This window comes from Podarcis tiliguerta (assembly GCF_965153285.1).
Source record: "Podarcis tiliguerta genome assembly, chromosome: 4".
Taxonomy (NCBI): Eukaryota; Metazoa; Chordata; class Lepidosauria; order Squamata; family Lacertidae; genus Podarcis; species Podarcis tiliguerta.
The window spans coordinates 82,774,155-82,795,682 of NC_139537.1; the positions used below are offsets into that span (position 1 = coordinate 82,774,155).

Genomic DNA, 21,528 nt, shown 5'->3' on the forward strand with positions numbered 1-21,528 from the left:
GAATAAGCGGGTATAGTTTTAACCGAGGTGGACTTTGGTTTTTCAGCGGCTCCCTATGCAAGCCCAAAATTTGGTGCCCCCTCCCTGCCTCTCTCCCTGTTTTGCGCATGCACCATGTCCTAACTGCAGTACCCCGGCGTGGAGAAACCAGTCACACTGCCCTAAATCTGACTCTGTTTCAATACCATAAAAAGGTTAAGGGACCCCTGACCATTAGGTCCAGTCGTGACCGACTCTGGGGTTGCAGCGCTCATCTCGCTTTATTGGCCGAGGGAGCCGGCGTACAGCTTCCGGGTCATGTGGCCAGCATGACTAAGCCGCTTCTGGCGAACCAGAACAGCACACGGAAACGCCGTTTGCCTTCCCGCCGGAGTGGTACTTGCACTTTGACGTGCTTTCGAACTGCTAGGTTGGCAGGAGCAGGAACCGAACAACGGGAGCTCACCCCATCGCGGGGATTCGAGCCGCCGACCTTCTGATCGACAAGTCCTAGGCTCTGTGTTTTAACCCACAGCGCCACCCGTGTCCCGCCTGATGTGCTTACACAGTAGTTAAACACTGCGCTTTTCTTCCAGGAAAAAAAGAGTGCCGCTTACTAACCATGATGTTGTTACAGGAAGCACCACGCTTTTAACCACTGGTTGTTGTTTTTTCTAGGGGGAAAATGGGTGCTGGTACTGCTTACTCTTGAATACCCCCAGAAAAAAGTACTGGTTAATTGGCTATTTGTGCCACATTTCAAAGTGCATTTCCTCATTCCTTTTCTAACCCCAAAGTGACCTCTCTCTTTTCCTTTACAAGTGGATTTGTTGGGCCAGAACAATACAGCATTTTAGTTCTCTTTAATTGCACAAACCTGAATTTCTGGTAAGGCATTGATTCCCTCCTGTAAAACAACTGGCAGTCTGTCAGTGACCAGAGTTTATTTTACGTATTTCCTTCTTCTGTGGTCCCACCAGAGGGAGCTCAAACATTGTTTCTTCTTCTGCTTAAGTGGCTGCCCTATATGTTTGCTTCAACAATTCCCATATTTCTCCCAGTTCAGAGGTATGCCAAAAAGGAAAACTCTTCCCAATCTTTTTAAAAACTCTAAATCTTTCCAAATGTGTACGTGATACATCAACCTCAACAAATACACATGTTTCTCTTTTAAAAAAAAAAGTATTTCTAATACAGCCCGAAAACCTACTCTGCAGCAGGGAAATCAGTACGCCTTCTTTTTTAAATAAATAAATAAAATTGCAAACATCTTTATGAAGGACTTCCTTTTCTCAGACGAATGTACCGTATACAGTTCATTCGGATTCTCTCAGGAATCTTCCAGACAGGACAAGTTCTGTAATCTTAGAAGTGTTTGTTGTGGTGGTAGCTGTACAGAAACAAAGCGCAAGACATCAGTATTTAGATGTAATTGTGATGTTTCTTTCCCACGTCCTTCCCTCCTATATGTTTCTTTTGTCCTTTTTTAAAGTTACAGCAGTCCGCTGTACTTCACAAGGGTCGACTTTCTTGCACCCCCAAAGTTTTATATGCAACATTTGCTTCCCTCAGGTACAATCTCTGGATCATTGTGGAATAAGAAACATACTTCTGATAGATAGTTCTCCTTTTAAGTGGCTCAAATAATCTCAAAATGTTTGCGCATGAATTTGAAGAGAAAGATCTTGTAATGCTAATGCTTATAGCCATTGTCTACAGAATAGGACTTTAGTAAGTTTGAAATGATTTGGGCTATTGGTGTGTTTTGGGTTTTTTTTATTTTATTTTATTTAGCAATTGCCCAGATCCACTTGAGGTACTCAAGGCAAAACTTTTGAATAATATAAAGACAGACATAGTACACAGGGTAAAATAAATGTCGTTTATCAGAGCCGACAACTGAAAAGTTTGCTGTACTGTATTGTAAATCTGAAATCAGAACTCCTGCCCTAGGGTGGACTAATATACAGTTCAGCTATATATAGCAATTGCCACCTGACTGAAGGGTTCTGCAAGGAGGTGATATTGGCTATAAATACACCAGGATGCATGCAGATTAGAATAATCTTGCAGAGAAGATGCATTGCCGTTGCACGCAGCATTGTGAGGTCAAATCTGTCACAAACATTACAATTAAGTACCGAAGCCTATTTAAGCAGCTACTTTGTGGAATTCCATTCAAGATGCAATTTTATTGCTAACTGAAAATGGCAATGCATGCAGAATACAAATAAACTTACCAAAGTTACTGTTTTGCAAAACGTGAACCTTACAAATAAGCTTACCAAAGTTACTAGTTTGCATTGTTTATCTATATATGCCCGTTTAATCCATTTGGGGCACATTTACAACCTTAACCAAAACAGGTAAGGAGGGAAATCTATTCCCTACATTTACAGTCCGATCCCCTTCCAATTTACTGATGGAAACTTCACCTTTAACTATACTGATGTTAAACCAGCGTTTCCTTTAGTGAACACATAACATACATGTATGATCATCATACCTGTGGACATCTTTCCCCTCACATTTTATTTAAAGTTTTCAATTTTACAACAAATCCACATTTATTAAAGTAATCTCATTATCCTCGACTTCCCTTTCCCACCTTCCATGGTTCATTAAAGTTTCCCTTATTCGACTGCATATCCAAAATGCTCTTTTACCATTTTATATTCACCTTCAGCCTTATTTCGTTTCTCTGCTCTGATTATTCTAGTCCTGCTAGCGTTTTAAGGTGTTTACAATAATTCTTCATATATTCCACAAATTTCTCCCATTCTTTCTTAACTATCTCCTTCTCTTGGTCTCAAATTCTGCTTGTTAGATCAGCCAGTTCAGCATATTCCCACAGTTTCATCTGCCATTCCTCTTTTGTTGGAGTTTCCCCTTCCATCCATTTCTGGGCATATAACATCCCTGCTACTGTCGTAGAATACATAAATAAGTTCTTTTGATGTTTTGGAATCTCCTCCCCTATTATTCCTTTAAAAAGGGCTTCCGGCTTCTTCTTAAAAGATATCTTCATCATCCCCCCCCCCCATTTCATTATATATCATTTCCCAGAAGTCCTTTACTAATTTGCAAGTTCATCACATATGATACAAAGTTCCTCCTTTTTCTTTACATTTCCAACAAATACTGTAATGGTTCTAGGGGTTGCTCGTGCGTAAATCGGCGCCACACCTGGGTGGGTTGCCTGAGTGAACCCTTTCTGTCTGGACAGCCACTTGCTCGTGGCTGTCTCAATCGCTGGCAGAATCCGTCAGTTGGCGTTTCTTGAACTTCTTCCAGCATAAAAGTTCTTTGACACCTAGTCGCCGCCTACTTTCTCTGCGCGGAAGCCTTCTGCGCAGGGAGGGTGTGGGCATCGGAGGACCCGTGCTCTCCCCGCTGGTCCCTGGCAAGGAGTCTTGGAGCCACCTCGCCGATTCCCCCATCTGCCCCCCTTCTCCACTGGAGCTACGCTGATTTCCTTCCCCAGAAGATGTGCTGCTTCTCTCCCTCCCGGGACGCTCTCCAGAATCCCTCTGGAGCCCTCCCTCTCCTTCTGGCTCCGATGGCAGTTCCCTGACAAATACCTATGGACATCATTTTTAAACATCACTTTACATGGATTTTGGAATCTTGTCAAATTACAATTTCCTTAGCATGTACATGGGTGTACTGTTTAACACACTGATACTTGTATGTACGAAACCAAGGCCTTTTGTGTAGCTGAATTAAACACCAGTGTTTCCCCAAGCACTTGTCAAACGGATAGATCTGCCTTAAGATGGTAGTTTCATGGCACTGTGACTGATTAACATATCTGTTTTTTGTACCTACACATGTATTCAATGAAACTTCTTCAGCACATTACCTGATGCTGCTATGACATATTGTATCTTTGTACTCACTGCTTACATTACAGATTTGATTCTACTCTCAGAAGAAGTTTATGCCTTTTGACTACGCCTTTCCTTCAACATGTCGTGTTTTGTTTTTAAGAGTGATGGCCCTGAGGCAAATAGAAGCCTCAGCTGGAGGGGTGGGGAGAAAATGCATGTTTTCTTTTGAAGGATCCCACCTCCCGTTTCTAATTCACGACAGGGTGCAAAGTTACAAGAAGCAAGCACTAAAAACAGGGACCGATTACCATTATTCATCCCCTGCTTCTAGTCCAAAGACAGGCACGGCCCAAAGCGTCTCCCAATTTATCGCTGACTGTCGAGGATAATAATTGAGGATCAAAAGATGAAGGCCTGAAAGTCTCATTCGTTATCATGCATCTCTTTTGCTAATCGGTTGCATGGAAAGTGTGCTGCAGGGAAAATGAGGTCAGCATAACAGATAGTTATTAGTTCAGAACTAGATACAGGGCTTCTGAGTAAGCAACTCTTCTAGGCAGCTCCCTAGGGATAATATTTTGTAGGGGTCAGCAGATGGAAGCGATCTTTCCTTTGTTGCATCATGCTGGTGCAGTCAATTCTTTGGCCCAAGAGCTTGTTGTTTTAAAAGTCCTATAAGTGTTGCAGCCTCATCTGAGAAGATTCTTCTTAGGCCTGGGTATAATATATCACATCATGGTTTATACATTCTTGAACACTCCTGGTTGGCCGTTGCTCAACTTAGAAGGCTTTGAGAGTAAACATAGCATCAGAGCTGTGGATTCATTTAGAACTTGTTTGTACTGTACTGCTGGAGCCACAGAACTATACAAACTTGTTCATAGTAGCTTACCACAATCAGCATGGTTGTCTACAAACCATGTGCAAAGTGCATAAAACCACAACCATATCTCCCTTATAGAAGGCCCAAATAAAAATAATGAAAGTTCGCTACCCCCCGTCTTTACCTCTCTCTCCCCACCTCTCTTCTCCCCCAACCTTATACAGTGGTACCTCAGGTTACATACGCTTCAGGTTACATACACTTCAGGTTACAGACTCCGCTAACCCAGAAATCATGCTTCAGGTTAAGAACTTTGCTTCAGGATGAGAACAGAAATCGTGCTCCAGCGGCGCGGCGGCAGCAGGAGGCCCCATTAGCTAAAGTGGTGCTTCGGGTTAAGAACAGTTTCAGGTAAAGTACAGAACTCTGGAACGAATTAAGTACTTAACCTGAGGTACCGCTGTTCTGTAAAGATAAAGGGACCCCTGACCATTAGGTCCAGTCGTGACCGACTCTGGGGTTGCGGCGCTCATCTCGCTCTATGGGCCGAGGGAGCCGGCGTACAGCTTCCGGGTTATGTGGCCAGCATGACTAAGCCACTTCTGGCGAACCAGAGCAGTGCACGGAAACACCGGTTACCTTCCCGCCGGAGCAGTACCTATTTATCTACTTGCACTTTGATGTTATTTCGAACTGATAGGTTGGCAGGAGCAGGGACCGAGCAACGGGAGCTCACCCCGTTGCGGGGATTCGAACCGCCGACCTTCTGATCAGTAAGTCCTAGCCTCTGTGGTTTAACCCACAGAACCACCCGCATCCTACCTTATACTGTACACAACATTAGAGTCTCACATTGAGTACTCTATAGCTGATCTGCGTAAAGGACTTTATGATCTGGAAATAGAGGTGTCTGTGTCATCCAGGAGATTGCAGCCACAGAGATAAGAAGAGTCCTTCCGTTGTCTGGTTTGCAAGGAGAAGCCGTTTTCAATGAAGCCCAGCGATGGATGCGTACAGCTGTATTGAGGCAGCACCTGGTGTTGAAATGTTGGGCCCCTAACAATTTTGTGCCCAGGGCAACCACTCCTGTGCCCGCCCCACAGTATGCCACTGTACGATGTTCTTGGAATGGGTCAATCCCTGACTGCTGGTCCTGCTTGCTAGGAATGATGGGAGCTGTATTCCAACAGAAGCTGGAGACCCAAAAACACTGCTCTAGGTCCTATCCTGCTAATGTCATTGAACACAAGCTGGTGCCTTAGGGGCCTCCGGGAAGGTTAGATCCTTGGGGGCTCATTTCCAAAATTATTGCAACCACCTGCTGATTTCAAACAGACACCTCAAACCAGAGAGTATGCAAATCCAGCTTAAGAATTCTGCTGAACTAAGAGTTCACAAGCAATTCTGTTCTTTCCCGTTGCTCTCCCAGGAAGAAGGAACACACACAGCGAGCTCGTCTTGGAATCGTTAATCATCTTTCTAGATAAACAGCCAGATAACCCAGGTATCTGATACCTTGATACCTTGAGATATTGGAACGATTCCGGAAAATTATGCTGCATCTTTTAAAACTCTTTGCGATTTTTCTTCATTTCCACACGCCACCATTAAAAAAACTATGTACCTTCAGCTAGAGACAGGAACATAAGAAGCTACCTTATATGAATCAGACGATTGGTTCACATAGGTAAATACTATGGCAGCAATTCTCCAGGGCTCCTTCTGTCCCCTGTCTACAGATGCCAGGCATCTTCTGCATATGAAGCAGATGATCTGCCACTGAGCAGTGTCCCCAAGCTTTGTCCCATTGCTCCTCTAGTATAGCGGTCACCAAACCTTTTGGGCCAGTGGGCACATTTCAAATGTTGAGAGCAGTGGCGTAGCGTGGGTTGTCAGCACCCGGGGCAAGGCAAGTAATTTGCACCCCCTAACCCGTGGATCTGCACCCCCTATCCCGTGGATTTGCGCCCCCTAACCCTACCCCCCAGATGTTGCGCCCGGTGCGGCCGTCCCCCCCTGCACCCCCCATGCTACGCCACTGGTTGAGAGAGTACTTGGGGCACCAGTCACAAAACAGCTGCAATGGTTTTTGTTTTTGTTTTTTTATTCAAAATTAAAACAAGACATATTATCCAAAAACATATCACCCTTGTCCCCCCCCCCCCATTTTTCTTCACCCCCCAAAACCCACCCACCCCCCGACTTCCCTCAGTTCCAGTCTTTGGTTTCTCTAAGAATGCTGTTTTCTGCATGTTACAAAGTTGTATAGATCCTCAAACTATTTAGCTCATTATTATCAATAAAAAGTTTGTGCATGTTTATTCAAAACCTGCCAAGGAGTCCAGTTCGCTTTGTTGCATCTTCAGATACTTTGTAAAGGGTTCCCATTCATCCTTAAAGTCACAGTTATCCTTTTCCCATAGCTTATATGTCAGTTTTGCCAGTTCTGCATAGTCCGTCAATTTTTCTTGCCATGATTCTTTAGTTGGGGTTTCTTCGGTCTTCCATCCTTGCGCTACCAGAACTCTCGTGGCCGTTGTCGCATACATGAAGATGTTCTTCAGCTTTTTTGGCAGGTCTTTCCCTACAATCCCCAACAAAAATGCCTCGGGTTTTTAAACAAAATTTAAATGGAACATTTTCTTCAATTCATTGTATATCATTTCCCAAATTTTTTAAATTACATTACAATCCCACCACATATGATAAAATGTCCCTTCCTTTTCCTTACACTTCCAACATATATTTGAAATAGTTTGTACATTTTCCCTAACTGCACTGGTGTTGTGTACCATCTATAAATCATCTTCATGTAGATCTCCTTCAATAGGGAACAATCTGTAAATTTTAAATCCGTTTTCCATAATTTTTCCCAATCTTCCATCATAATGTTGTGACCGCAAAATAGCTGCAATGGTGAGGGGGCAGCACTGCACAACACAATTTGGCTGCCACAAGGACCATGGCATAACGTTAGAGAGACAGCCACTTTAGACCACCTTAAATGGGGTGTCAGCTATATCCTACTGGCCCTGAATGTGGAGATCAAAAGGTATTGATTTCATACACACTGATGCTGTCGACGTCTAATCGCAACAGGGAGCATTCCTCAGCACTAGCAAAAATATGCAAGGTGGCCACAACACACTCATTCTCACTTCACAGAAATCACTTAGAGTGGACCTGCACCTTTTGCTCCATAACTTTCAGGGGGGGGGTGGCTAAAGGCTTGTTTCTCCCTCTCCCCGCTTTTTAAAAATGAAAGGTCAGTCTGGGACATCTGTCCAGCGATACCAGTGGACAAGGTTGCCAAGTTGGCAACCCTTGCTTTGGACAGTGGTTTGGGTACTGAACCTAAGACCTCCCACTCAAAGCAAGAATTGTGCTGCTCGGTTAACAAGTTAGACACAATAAGGAAAATTTCATTTTGGCTGCCTTTCGTTTCTTATAGGACATGCCAACACATGCTGATTTTCCATTGTGCAATCAGCATCTATCACACCCTGAATTGCAGTGTAATGCCATTTGGGTTTTCCTTTTTCAGCATCAACAATAGTAGCCCACAACAGAGACATATCAACCTGGCTACAAAAGGGCATTTGGTGCTGAAATTTCTTTCATCCTGGGTTTCATCTCATGAGTTCTCTTCCATCTTCCTCTGAGGTTTGGACTGCATATTTTTAAATCTGAGTCTGCATGTTTCACTGTTCCTGAAAATTCCCACCAAATAGGCTTCTTTTCAAAATTATCTCTCACCCCCTCCCGACTTTGATTGTCATCACATTCTTCTGAATCTCTCAGTCCATCCCCTCCCCTATTCCCGCAGTAAATGTATGGGATGAAGGGGACTAGCAGCCAGGTGTGTGCAGATTTGGCACAATCAGTTTCAAAACAGATGCAAGACATCCGTCACTAATCACAAGAGAAGGAACTGTGTGTGTACTGTAAACAAGGCACAGTGTACAAAGAGCACAAAACCTTCTGTTTGGGGCTAACATGGTGACAAACATCAACAAACAAAACATTAACCCCAACCCAGATCTTTCTGGGTAAAACTACTCCCCAGGTGCACTTTTCACTGCACAATTTGCACAGAGGTAGACCTATAATGTAGTCCTCCTAAGATATTGTTGCTTGCACAGAAGTAAAAAATGGGGCTTGTCCACGCCTACATTTGATGTGCTTTCGATGCTGTTTGCATTCCTGTTCATGTGGTGTTGTCCGCATGACGTCTCACTCCAACAGCAGCTATCCTGCTGGTTCCCCCCAGTAAATTTGGATTTCCCCAATCCAGGGATAATTTGATAAGTTTGGAAAAGACGGCTTCCAAGCCACTCCACCCAAGACAGTGGGCACATCACTTTTATCTTGGGGGGTTGAAGAAACACCCATTTTTACAGCTTTCCTTTTCACACGCCCCACATTCTCTTAATGCCCGTTCCATTTCAGCTTAACCTTAGTGGAAACTGTCGTTGATTGCAGAGCTGAAAGACTCCTCTTTTTCAGTTTAGGCGAAAACAGCCTGTGTGGGCTTTGAGGACAAATTTGACTGGTAATCAGATGCCTACCCAGCTGTCTGCTGTCAACCAAAGAGCTCTGCTAGATCTGAGGGTGTTCAATTTGCCCTTTCATGTAATCCTAGTGTGGGTACACTTGGGAGTGGATATTCTTTCCTTAAGCACTGTTTAGGCTCAAGTGTTATATCAGGCTTCCAGTTTGAAAGCAACCTGCGTCGGGTTTTCAGGGTTTTCAAGTTCTGCTCATCATGTTGATCTTTCAAAACAAGTCTTTTTAAACAAATATGCAACTTATGGAGGCAATGTTTACTTGCAGAAGTTTCGCTATATTCCTGGCATGCCCATTTAGCTATTGAGAACCACACTTTTCATTTAATGCAATTAGCATAATAGTTGACCGATGGATTGGCTGTTATTTCTTTGTAGTCACTAATTTAAAGAAAGGTTGCCATCCTTGCTTAGGAGTAAGTTACATTGAATTCACTTGCTTATGACTATGAGTAAGCAGGGAACGGCAGAAGCTTCTGCTTTGGTTTATGGTGTGAATTTTCACCTCCCAGTCTGTTACGTCCTTGGCTAAGTCAGTGTAGAAAAACCTATGCATCTGTTTATTTTTGTTGTGCAATTCTAGGGTTGCCATATTTCAAGAAGTAAAAAACTCAGAGCTTTTTTGGGACAATCGTCCAAAAAGTTGTTGAGCTTTTTTTTTTTTTTTTTGGCAATCAGCAGGTGTTTCTGCTTCCACCAAGGAACAGACAAAATCCCGGACATTTAGTATTAAATTTAAAAAATTCCTCCGGCTGGCCATGTTAGCCTCCGCTCCCAGGACATCACCAGAATTTTCCGGTATATATGGCGATCCTATGCATTTCACTGCAAGCATCATCCAAGGTCGAAACTGCATGTCATGTCAGCAACAGAACTTAAATACTGGACTTGGGGCTGCTCCATTCTCATCCAAAGCTGAAAGTAGGGGTGCAATTTAGTAGGATGCACAGCTGGAGGGTGACAAACCCTTCCTCTGCTCCTGACATTTCCTCTTGGTGCCTACCCTACCCTCTAGCCCTTGTCATCCAGCTAGGTTCAATTTGCTCTTGGAGACTGACCAGAAGAAAGAAAGAAGGAAAAAGCTTTGTGGAGACAGATTGTAGGGGTAGGGATCGATGCTGCTGCAAGGGACTGCTCAGCACCTCCACTTTGGCACCCCTTTGCCTCCCCCCTTGGCTCAGCATGTAGCCTTTTTTTCAATTAATTTTCCAAATTTATAACAAACATAAAAGAAAAACATTACAATATAAAACAAACAAACAAACAAACATTTATCCTAACTGTTAAGGGTATCGGGTGGTTGCTCGAGAGCAATCAGGCAAGATGCCTCACTAGTCTGTTCTAAAGCTTTCTTATTGGTGCTTTAAAAAACCTTTACAATGCAGAGTGCCTCTATTCCATGTCTTGCTCATTCACTGGCAGAATCTGAGAGTGGGCGGTCCTTAAATCTTCTCCAGCAGAGTAGTTTCTTGACCCCCAGTCTGCGCCTCCCCTCTCTGCGCGAAAGCCTACTGCGCAAGGAAGGCTTGGGTAATGGGGGACCTCCCCCGTCCCCGCTTTGCTCAGGCAAGGTGTCCTGGCACCGCCTTGCATCCTCCGAGCCCTGCATCTCCTCCCCACTAGAGGCGTGACTTCCTTCCTCCAGGGAGGAAGTGCTGCTTCCCACAATCTTTGGGGGCTCTCTGTAATCCATCCGCCTTTTCCCCTCTCGCCTCTGAGCCCATGGCAGTTCCCTGACACTAAGTAACTAAAATCCCAATTTTGTTATCATTGTTGGGTGACTTCCTCAAATCCTCCTAGCTAAGTTTCCATATAAATCATTGTAGCAGTTTTCTAATACTTCTTTCAAATGAGATAAACTTAGTCAATTAACATCTTTCTTTCTTTTCATATTATCCTTTATCCATAATGTTATACAATTTAACATACTGAACTCCTAGGCCAATTTGGTACTTACAAATAATTCCACTTATGTTATCTTAGCATATTTAACTACATAACCCTTAAATTTCATTCATTCTTCTTGGTGTTCCTCCTCTTTCTGTTCACGGATTCTTCCAGTCAGGTCAGCCAGCTCCAGAAAATCCATCATCTTCATCTGCCATTTCTCCACTGTAGGCATTTCTTGTAGTTTCCAATTTTTGGCTAACAAAATTCTTGCTGCAGTTGTGGCATACAAAAACAAGCTAACATCTTTCTTGGGCGATTCCAAACCAATTATTCCCAGCATGTAGCCTTTAGACGGACCATTCACTCCTATGTGTAAGAGAATGAAAGGTGCCTCTTTTAGGACAGAACTGCTACCTGAGGTTTCCTGCAAGTATTCCTATTAAAAATAAGCAATGCTTTTAAAAACAACTGTGTTTCTAGCAGACTATTACTTCTTCTTTTTTAAGCCTACTGCAAGCCCAGCTGGCTTGTCCATTACTTAGAGATGAGAGGGGCAGGATGCCAGTTTGGAGGCTTCCTTCCTTACCTATCTGATGATATACTGTGGGCCTTCTCGGGTTGTGTTTCAGGATATGGTTTTGCTCATCAGACGCTTATAGCTTGTCTGTCAAGGAAATTTTAACAATTGCTTGGGTACACGGATGTGAGCTCAAGCAGGTTTCTTGTAACATCTATTATTGGAGAGCTGATGTTCAGAGAGCCCAGAGAATCCTGGCAACAAACCCAAAGGGGTGATTATGTTATCCCAACTCTCACTGTAAGGTTTAGTAGCTACATTTATCCATGCCATAATGATGATGATATTTTTAAAATTTATATCCCGCTTATGTTGCTGGGTTTCCCCAGCCACTCTGGGCGGCTTACAACATATATAAAAACACAGCAAAGCATCAAACAGTAAAAAACAAAATATCCTAAAAGAGCAGCAAACAAACCAATAAATCAATAGAAACCAATAGTAACAATAATCGTAACAATAAGGGCAATAATAAAGAGTCTACAGTTATACCCAAATTAAAATAACCACCATTCCCAACTAAACATTAAATCAACATCAAACCGACAAAAACAAAACAGAGGAACCAAAATTAGAACCATTTAAAACATTTTAAAACCTTTTAGCCAGTTGCCCCAACCCAAGAGTTGTGGCATCACATTGAGTGTGCAGTCAGTAACAAGGAGCACTTACATGAGTAAGTATGCCTCATTGTTGGTGGTGTTGGTCTCAGGGCCGGATTTAGGTTTGATGAGGCCCTAAGCTACTGAAGGTAATGTCCAGCTGTCCTTTGTCAACAACAAATTGTCTTTGTCTTTTGTGTTGAATATATGCTATATGGTAACTTATGGACCTAATAGATATCTAAAACCATTTGCACATAACCAATATGTATTTTATCGAAGTAATTGTTGAACTGAAATACAATTAAGAAGAAGTATATTAACAGTGAAATTTTGGGTGGTGCCCAAAGGAGTGGGGCCCTAAGCCAGGGGTCAGCAACCTTTTTCAGCCGTGGGCCAGTTCACCATCCCTCAGACCATGTGGTGGGCTGGACTATATTTTGAAAAAAGAAATGAATGAATTCCTATGCCCCACAAATAACCCAGAGATGTGTTTTAAATAAAAGGACACATTCTACTCATGTAAAAACACGCTGATTCCTGGACTGTCCATGGGCCAGATTGAGAAGGCGATTGGGCCACATCCAGCCCCCGGGCCTTAGGTTGCCTACCCCTGCCCTAAGCTATAGCCTGTTTAGCGTATACATAAATCCGGGACTGGATGATATGTGTAAAACTCAACATAGGCTTGTTATTTACAGTGATGCTTCTGGCACATAGATTGATGAATGCTCCAGGGCCAGGCCAAGGGGAACCCAGTGGTAGAGCATCTGTTTTGCCTGCAGAAGATCATACAATCATAGAGTTGGAAGGGACCCTGAGGATCAACTAGTCCACCCCCCCCTCCGCAGTGCAGAAAGATGCAGCTGTCCCATACAGGGATTGAACTTGCAATCTTGGCACCAGGCTCAATCCCTGGAATCGCCAGATAGGAATCTCAATTCCTGTAGCCAGTACTAGGCTAGATGGACCCAAGGTCTGATTCAGTATATGGTGGATTCCTTTTTGTTCCTGCCAGAGTGAGGTGGCTGTGATGCAGCGAGCGGCTAGGGTCCGCCCCAAACCCTCCAGTCATCACCATCCACCTTAGCTAGTAACCCATTGGTGACCGTGCTTGCTTGCTGGTGGCCTGGCCTGGCTGGCTAGCTAGCTGCCTCCCACTTAACAGCCAGCTTCCTCTTCATATGTCGCAGACAATACTATTCGGAGCTAGAGTATGGTTACCAGATTTTTTTCAATGAATCTGGGGACCTTTTTTTTTATTTTGAAGCTGAGTAGCAACAGGGAGTCAGTAGCGGGGATGGTGAGGTGAAAGACCCTGGGCCCAAGCACACATGCATATTGTATAAAGCTGCAAAGCCCCTATTTCACACCCTGTGAAACATAAATGCACAGAGTTTTTAAAAAACTGGGCAACGGCTGTCCACCCACAACTCCCGAGCCTCCCCCGATCAGTCAGAACAAAGGGGGAAGGGGGCAGGAGATCTGTACCACCGGACATCCCCGGTTCCCCTTCTGCAGTGCCGCTCGCTGCTGTGGCGCCCGCCAATTTGCCTCCCTGAAGTCCCCATATGATGTGTCTTGTGCATAACACATCATATGGGGACTTCCGGCAGTGGCGTAGCGTGGGTTGTCAGCACCCGGGGCAAGGCAAGTAATTTGCACCCCCTAACCCGTGGATTTGCGCCCCCAACCCTAACCCTCAGATGCGCCCGGTGCGGCCAGCCACCCCTGCACCCCCCACGCTACGCCACTGACTTCCGGCGAGGAAAAATGGCAGGTGCCATGGCAGCAAGCAGCTCCTGAAGCCAACTGCACCACCAGGCTGGCTCCAGGCTGCTGAGGCTGCCGCTGCCACATTTCCTGGGAACAGATTTGCAACTCTGGGGACATTGCGGGGGCAGGATTTGTCTGGGGACAGATTTGCAAATCCGGGGACTGTCCCCGGGAACCGGGGACGACTGGTAACCCTAAGCTAGAGAGGCCACCGTCCTGAGCCATGCAGTTCAGCAGTCAGGATGCATGTACAGATGTGGCATGGCTTATGTGATACAAGCTGGAGCTGCATTCCTTTTGCAACTGCACTCTCCCCTCCTGTGGTAGACAGCAACTGGGATTCAGAAGAACAGTGTTATGTACTGAATTGAATAGGATCCAAATTGCAGCAGTCTGATTGGTCCTAGAACAGTAGGATTCAGAATGCAGCAGTCTGATTAGTCCTAGAACAGTAGGATTCAGAATGCAGCAGTCTGATTGGTCCTAGAACAATAGGATCCAGAATGCAGCAGTCTGATTGATCCACAGGAGCCACCCAATCCAACTCCAGGTGGAAGTGAATCCGCAACCTGATTGGCCTACAGTAGAATCCCGGAACTAGCCAATCATGTGGGGCCCATTGGGTAAATAATGTATATAAAGCAGACATTTCGGGGGAACTTCCATTCCTCACTAATATGAGCTGAATAAAGAGCATGAAATCCACACTCGACTCCAAGTATATTTCAAACAGTATCCCATTGCCAGTGTTGAGGTAAGATTCAACTTACTTCCACGTGCCTTCTGCATGTGGAACAGAGGGAGAGGAACCAGATCAGGGCAGATTTAGGGCTGTGTGCGTGGTGCCAACCCAATCCAAATAAACTTTACTGGTCTTTTTTAAATTAACTGAGTCAGTTAGCAACTTAGAGGACACGTATGATGGCAACTTTCTCACAAATGTCCCTTAGAACGTACACAGCTTTTTTCCTATGCGTTTCTATATCCAAAACAATAGGATTGCCTCTGGATAATACTTAGCAAGTATATATTGAAAAGTGAGCACTTCAAACGTAGCATTTTAAGTATTGGGCCTAAATTGAAGGGGTTTTAGAGTATTGTGATGTCATTGCCATTCTCCACCACAACAGAGATTATTTTCCTCTACCCCCAAAACCTTGCCAATCTGTATTATTTATCTCGAGTGTTCTGACTCAGGTATCACCAAGGCCAGCATCTTAGCATGGTCACGACCAACCAGAGACAATAGCAGTGCCTACGCTTATAAGTAATAACTAAATGAATGTGCTTGGTGGTGGCCTTGAATGAAGCAAATGTGCAGGACAGTGGAGAGGGTGGCAAGAGAACTTTTCTGTTAAAGGGGACCTAGCTTAATTTCCCATTACCTCCTACCATGTATAGGCACTTATAAACGGGGTAGCTGCCTGAATGAATAAAGACCTCTGTTGCTATGATACTTTTTTCGCCTTATAGAGGTGTAACAAATAACTCCTGCAAAGTGTGATATGGGGAGGGTTAGGTCCGCCGACCTTGTAACGTGGGAGGGAAATGTCTAAATGTAAAGAACTAACAATCATAAACGTTAATGTTTCTGCGTCTGTTAGCAGGGGCAGTAGGAATGAGGGAAACTACAAATCTAATCTGCAGGCTATCAGAACAATTCATGCAGCAGTCACAAGCCTTACGTTACGCTTATAGCCCCCACAGCCCCTCCAAGTGTCCCTATTTTCCAGGGGCAACTGTGGATTCACAGAAGTTTTTGATTTGATCCCAGAATGCCCCACTTTTCCTTTTTTCCTATTTTCATCGGAGAAATGTTGGAGGGTATGGTAGTATGTCCCTATTTTAATTGGAGAAATGTTGGAGGGTTTGGAGTTATTTGACCCCTGAACCATCTGAAGGCAGCCCTGTATAGGGAAGGATGTTTATTATGTTTTTATATAGGTTGGAAGCCATCCAGAGTGGCTGGAGCAACCCAGTCAGATGGACAGGGAATAAATAATAAAATTGTTGTTGTCGTTATGGAATAGGATGCCCCTATTTTCATCGGAGAAATGTTGGAGGGTATACCCCCATGGCTGTAGGGCATGGAAGAGGAAATTGCAGTCCTGTTAGACAGAAGCTCCCATCATCCTTGTTCACTGACAATGCTGCCAGGGTATGATGGGAGCTGGAGGACTCCAGGTTTCCTTGTGTCTATCTTAGAGCATGTCCAAAAATGGCATTTTAATGACCAGGATCCCGTATAAAGCTCCATAATTACCTCAACATGTTGTCCAGCTCCTAAAACTCCTAAAAAACTCCAGCTCCTAAAACCTAAGAGTTTTATATCTATATAACAAGATCCTAGTAATCAGTGGTGTATGTTTATATTTTGCAAAAACAGATTTACTTGGGTTTATGATGCCAACTTTTATCTTTAAAGCTGGAATGCCAAGGTAACTAAGATAAGTTGCAGATGTTGCTGCATACTTTCCCATGATTGCAACCTTGAGCCATGGCCAAAGAGACATAACTGTCTGTGAGTCTTGTCCTTCAATATTAAACTACTCCTTCAAGCAGACCACTTGCATGAACAGCTGTTTGCATGGACAAGCTTACTTGAATAATGCCTGCATTGACTCTTGGACTGGAAAGTAGAGTACCCCAATCAAATATCAACAAAACCATTAATTCATTGGGTGGCCTTAGGCAAGCTAGTTTCAATCCACATCTGCAATATGGGGATCATAATATCAGCCAACCTTACCCGGTTGTTGTCCGCAATACTAAAAGAATACATGTGAAATATTGTTAAATGCAAAGGATTATCTCCTCCAAGTATGAAGCCATTGTAAGGAAATACATTTATTAATGATAACTCAGATAGCTTAATAATGACTCACATTGCAGTTCCATATTTTATGAAACTATTAAATTTGTGAGACTGCCCATGTTGAACCTTTTAGTAAATAGTTGTGTTGGTCCTAAGCTTGAGAGTACTCCATTGCTCCTACTTTGTGAGCCCTTGCCACAGTTCCTGCTTAGAGTAATAAAAGTGGCAAAAACTGATAAAGAGTTAATACTATCTGCAAAGCCAGAAGTGTCATGTTCAGGTATCAGTATCCAGATTATTTTTCCTAGCTGAAGAATTGCCATTCAAATATTATGTTACTCTGTTGCAGCAAGAACAACATAAAGTCATAAATTTATTCAGTTCCAATGTATTCATAGTGAAATGAGTTTCTGGGAATCAGAGCCAACCATCAGATACATGTTTTGGGCATCAAAGTGGGGTGGGTGGGTATCTTTTTGGTGGGGGGGAAATGGTGCTGGTATTCATATCTTGATAAAAGTGCTGTGGATGCCAGCAAACAATGGCTGCCAGAAGCAGCAGCATAAAAAGACGTGCTGGTTCTCTATACTGGTGAATACAAAACAACCCCTTTGTAATGCTACAAATCCAACTCAATGGTGTAACGTTAGAAAGTGTCAATCCCTTTTCCTACCTGAGCACTTATCTTTCCACAAGAACTGACATTGATGCTGAAATCCAACATCGCTTGAGGTCTGCGAGCGCAGCTTTCTTCCGAGTGAAGTGCAAAGTGTTTGAGGACCGGGACATTTGCAGGGAAAAGAAAATGCTTGCATACAAAGCTATTGTACTACCTACTTTACTGTATGCTTGTGAAACATGGTCCACTTATAAATGTCATCTCCAGCTCCTTGAAAAATTCCATCAACAGTGTCTCTGAAAATTTTTACACATCACCTGGGAAGACAGGCAAATTAATGTCAGTGTGCTGGAAGAAGCAAAGATCACCAGTGTCAAAGCAATATTCAACATCAACTTCGTTGGACCGGTCATGTTGTGCAGATGCCTGATGATCGTCTTCCAAAGCAACTACTCTATTCCCAACTCAAGAATGGAAAGCGAAATACCAGTGGGCAACAAAAGAGGTTTAAAGATGCTCTCAAAGCAAATCTTTAAAAAAAACAACACATAAGCACTGATAACTGGGAAACACTGGTCTGCGAGCACTCCAATTGGAGAACAGCCTTTACCAAAGGTGCCATTGACTTTGAAGACGCTCAAACTCAGGACAAAAGGGAGAAACGAGCTAAGAGGAAGGCACACTTGGCAAATCCACACCGTGATCAAGTCCCGCCCAGACACCTATGTCCCCACTGTGGAAGGATGTGTGGATCCAGAACTGGCCTCCACAGTCACTGACAGACTCACTGTTAAGACTGTGTTTATGGAAGACAATCTTACTCGGCTACGAGCGATCGCCAAAGAAGAAGAAGAAGACCATCTCAAAACAACAACAACAAAACAACTACTGTGTGTGTGTGTGTGTGTGTGTGTGAGAGAGAGAGAGAGAGAGAGAGAGAGAGAGAGAGAGACCTTATTAAAGAGGATGCAAGGAAGAGTATTTTTACAGAGCAAGGACAAGCAAAGAAAGAGGTAGTACTAGATGCATTACAGTTGAATTTGAGCAGAGCACAAATGAATGCAGAAGCCAACAAGTGGGACCTGCAACAAAATGTTGCAGCATAGAGTGAACAATTTATAATTTCACTCAGCCAGTCTGGAAGGACATTCCACTCCATTCCTTCTTCCATCTCTCCCCGCCCCCCACAAGAGTGATTAAGCATTCTATGAATCCTGAGCATGCCCTGTCCTCATCAACTTTCCTTAATGATTTTTACCAAACGATTTTTTTCTACTGCTTCAAGCCTCAGGGTTTCACCAAGCCTATTGCCGTCAACTCTTGTGGAAGTGTGTGGTGTTGTTTTTGGCTGTATAAGCAACAGCAGTCATGCCTGTGAATCAGAAAAAGTGGGAATAATTAAAGGAATGAGTTCAAGATGCCGTCAGCATGGGTGTGATCTACTTCTGAGGAGCAGCCACAACAGACGAATAGGTATAGCAAGAACAATAGTGCAAATAAACAGCTAAAAAGAGACAAACGCTTTCGGTAATGAGCTAACCACACGCCATAGCATCAGAACTGCTAATGAATTCCAATTAGGAAGCTTCACGCTAGAGTTGCCTGCCTCCGGAGAGACTGAAATGCCCCTTCGCTGGTTTTGGAAACAGTCTAAATGTCTTGATGTGTGCCCATTTATTTTCCGCAGTTGAACCTGACCCATTTGAGTTATGCCAATTGCCAAAGGGCATTGTGGAATCATGATGGCATATATCGTGTTTGAAGATATGCATGTGAACGAGCCTTTGGCACCTCTCAGGTGGGCTCCATTGCCATCCTAAGAGTACAAGGGAAGTATTCACGGTGAGATCCGGCACCTCTTTCCCTAGAAAAACAGCACTGACGATTACGATGTTGCTGATGATAACAACGCGGTGGACGGACACCATTTGAATGACAGTGCAACTTTGGGGCATGGGGTGGCCCCCTCAAATAAGTTACACAAAGACCCCTTGGCCAATGGGCGTAGCTAGGATTTTTGTTTGGTGGGGCAGAACCTCAGCTTTGTGTTGATTTGTTGGGGGGCAGGCTTTTGTTGGGGGGGGGACCTCAGATTTGTATTGATTTGGGGGGGAAGGCTTTTGTTGTGGGGGCAGAACCTCAGATTTGTATTGATTTCTATTGATGGGGGCAGGCTTTTGTTGGGGGCCAGAACCTCAGATTTGTATTGATTTGAATTGATTGGAGATAGGCTTTTGGGGGGGGGGGTCAGAACCTCAGATTTGTATCCATTTTGGTTGATTTTTTTTGGGGGGGGGGGGGGCTTGGCTGCGCCCAAGCCTCGGCCCCTTAGTTGCCTCCCACGCCTTACTTAAAGCGATGCTCTGTCCTATTATAGAGTCATACGCTCTGAATACTTCCAAGCATCACTGCATTACATGGGGGGTTGGACTAGATGACCCTTGGGTCCCTTCTCATCTCCACAATTCATTTTAGGCAGCCCTGCCGCCCCCAGTAAAATAAAAAAAAGCAGCTCCTCTATCCGTGTATAGAGCCTTGCCTCCCCACAGGGCCAGATTAAAGTTTGATGAGGCCCTAAGATACTGAAGGTAATGGAGCCCTTTATATGCCCAGCTGTCCTTTGTCAGCAACAAATTGCTGCTGTTTTGTGTGTGTTGAATATATGCTATATGGTAATTTATGGACCTGATAGGTATCAAAAGCCATTTGCACATAACAAATAGGAGCCTACACACAAAAAACACTGTTGCTCTATGTAGGTTTTATTGTATTTGTTTTTTTATCTTATATTTTGGAAATGCACACCCAATTTTTTTATTGTATAGCTTGTTTAGCTTATACGTAAACACGGCACTGCCTCCCTCAAACTGGCGCCACGCGCCCGGAATTCCCCGGACACGCGGCCGCGCAAACAGGCGGTGCGGTCCGGACAAATCCGGACGCGTCGTTTGTGAGGGTGGGGGAGCCCCGGTTTCATTCGGGGGAGCCTCTCGGCGAAGCGGGTTTTGCGAAAACGGAGACGGGCCACCTTTACCGCGGTGCATCAGAGCGAGCGCCAGAGAAACGAGGCCTCAGCAGCCGCCGCCTCAGCCCTCCGCCGCCTCCACCCGTCACGCGCGCGCCTCCGAGGGGGACGAGCCGAGAGAGGGCGGCCTCGACGCGAGGGGAGGAGCCGGCCCGAGAGCGACGAAGGCGGAGGGAAAGAGAGAGAGAGAGAGAAGGGAGAGCTAGAGAGACGCTGCACCTAGCCGAGCGTCGAGGCCCGAAGAGGCCTCCGTCGCCGGGATGGAGCACCACCAGCAGCAGCCCGCCAGCCGGTACCAAGTGGTGAGTCGCGCCGCGGGGTCCTGTCAGCGCGTCGGCAGGGCGGCGTTGGGGTAGGCCGCAGGCCAACTCGAGGCCTCCCCTGGCCAGCTTGGGAGACGAGGCTGAGGAGGGGAGCCCTCCATTGCCTCAGGCCTCCGGGGGCGAACGGAAAGCGCCTCCGCTTTCTGTAATAAAGCTTACCTGGTGTGAGGCCTCCTCCGTCCTCGTCCTTAACGGCCCCCCTTTACCCCCCCTTCCTTCTCCGCGCTTCCCCTACCCTTTTGGCTGCCGCCCAGATGAGCTTTTCGGAGCCCCCCGTCGAGGGGACGCCGAGGGTCATCTAGTCCAGCCCGCATTAGAAACGGGAGGTCGCCACTCGACGGCCCGTGGCTTTCACCGAAAAAACAAAACAAAGCAAAACATACTGGGCTTTGGGAATAGGGAGCGAAAAGAGGAAATGTTCCAAATCGCGAGGACAAAATGACACACCACCCTCGATGTGAAATAGTACACAATGTATTGTTGTGTCTTTGTAGGGTGGCTGGCGCAACCCCAATCAGATGGGCGGCGTGAAAATAATAAAGGCACAGTGGTACCTGGGGTTACATACGCTTTAGGTTACATATGCTTCAGGTTACAGACTCCGCTAACCCAGAAATAGTGCTTCAGGTTAAGAACTTTGCTTCAGGATAAGAAGAGAAATTACGCTCCAGCGGCACGGCGGCAGCAGGAGGCCCCATTAGCTA

At 44.9% G+C, this 21,528-nt stretch overlaps 1 protein-coding gene across 4 annotated transcripts in view; it reads left to right on the plus strand.

Moving 5' to 3' along the window:
• Positions 1–21,528, plus strand: part of NDFIP2 (Nedd4 family interacting protein 2) — a 52,524-nt gene that overhangs the window by 1,714 nt on the left and 29,282 nt on the right. For 2 of the 4 annotated variants that reach the window (XM_083438101.1, XM_083438103.1), the window contains exon 1: positions 20,469–20,803. The exons of the other annotated variants lie outside the window; for them this stretch is intronic. In XM_083438101.1, coding sequence (XP_083294227.1) covers positions 20,762–20,803 — 42 coding nt within the window. In that variant the 5' untranslated portion in view covers positions 20,469–20,761. Of the gene's footprint in view, positions 1–20,468; positions 20,804–21,528 lie in introns of those variants that run through there. 4 annotated transcript variants of the gene reach the window in all.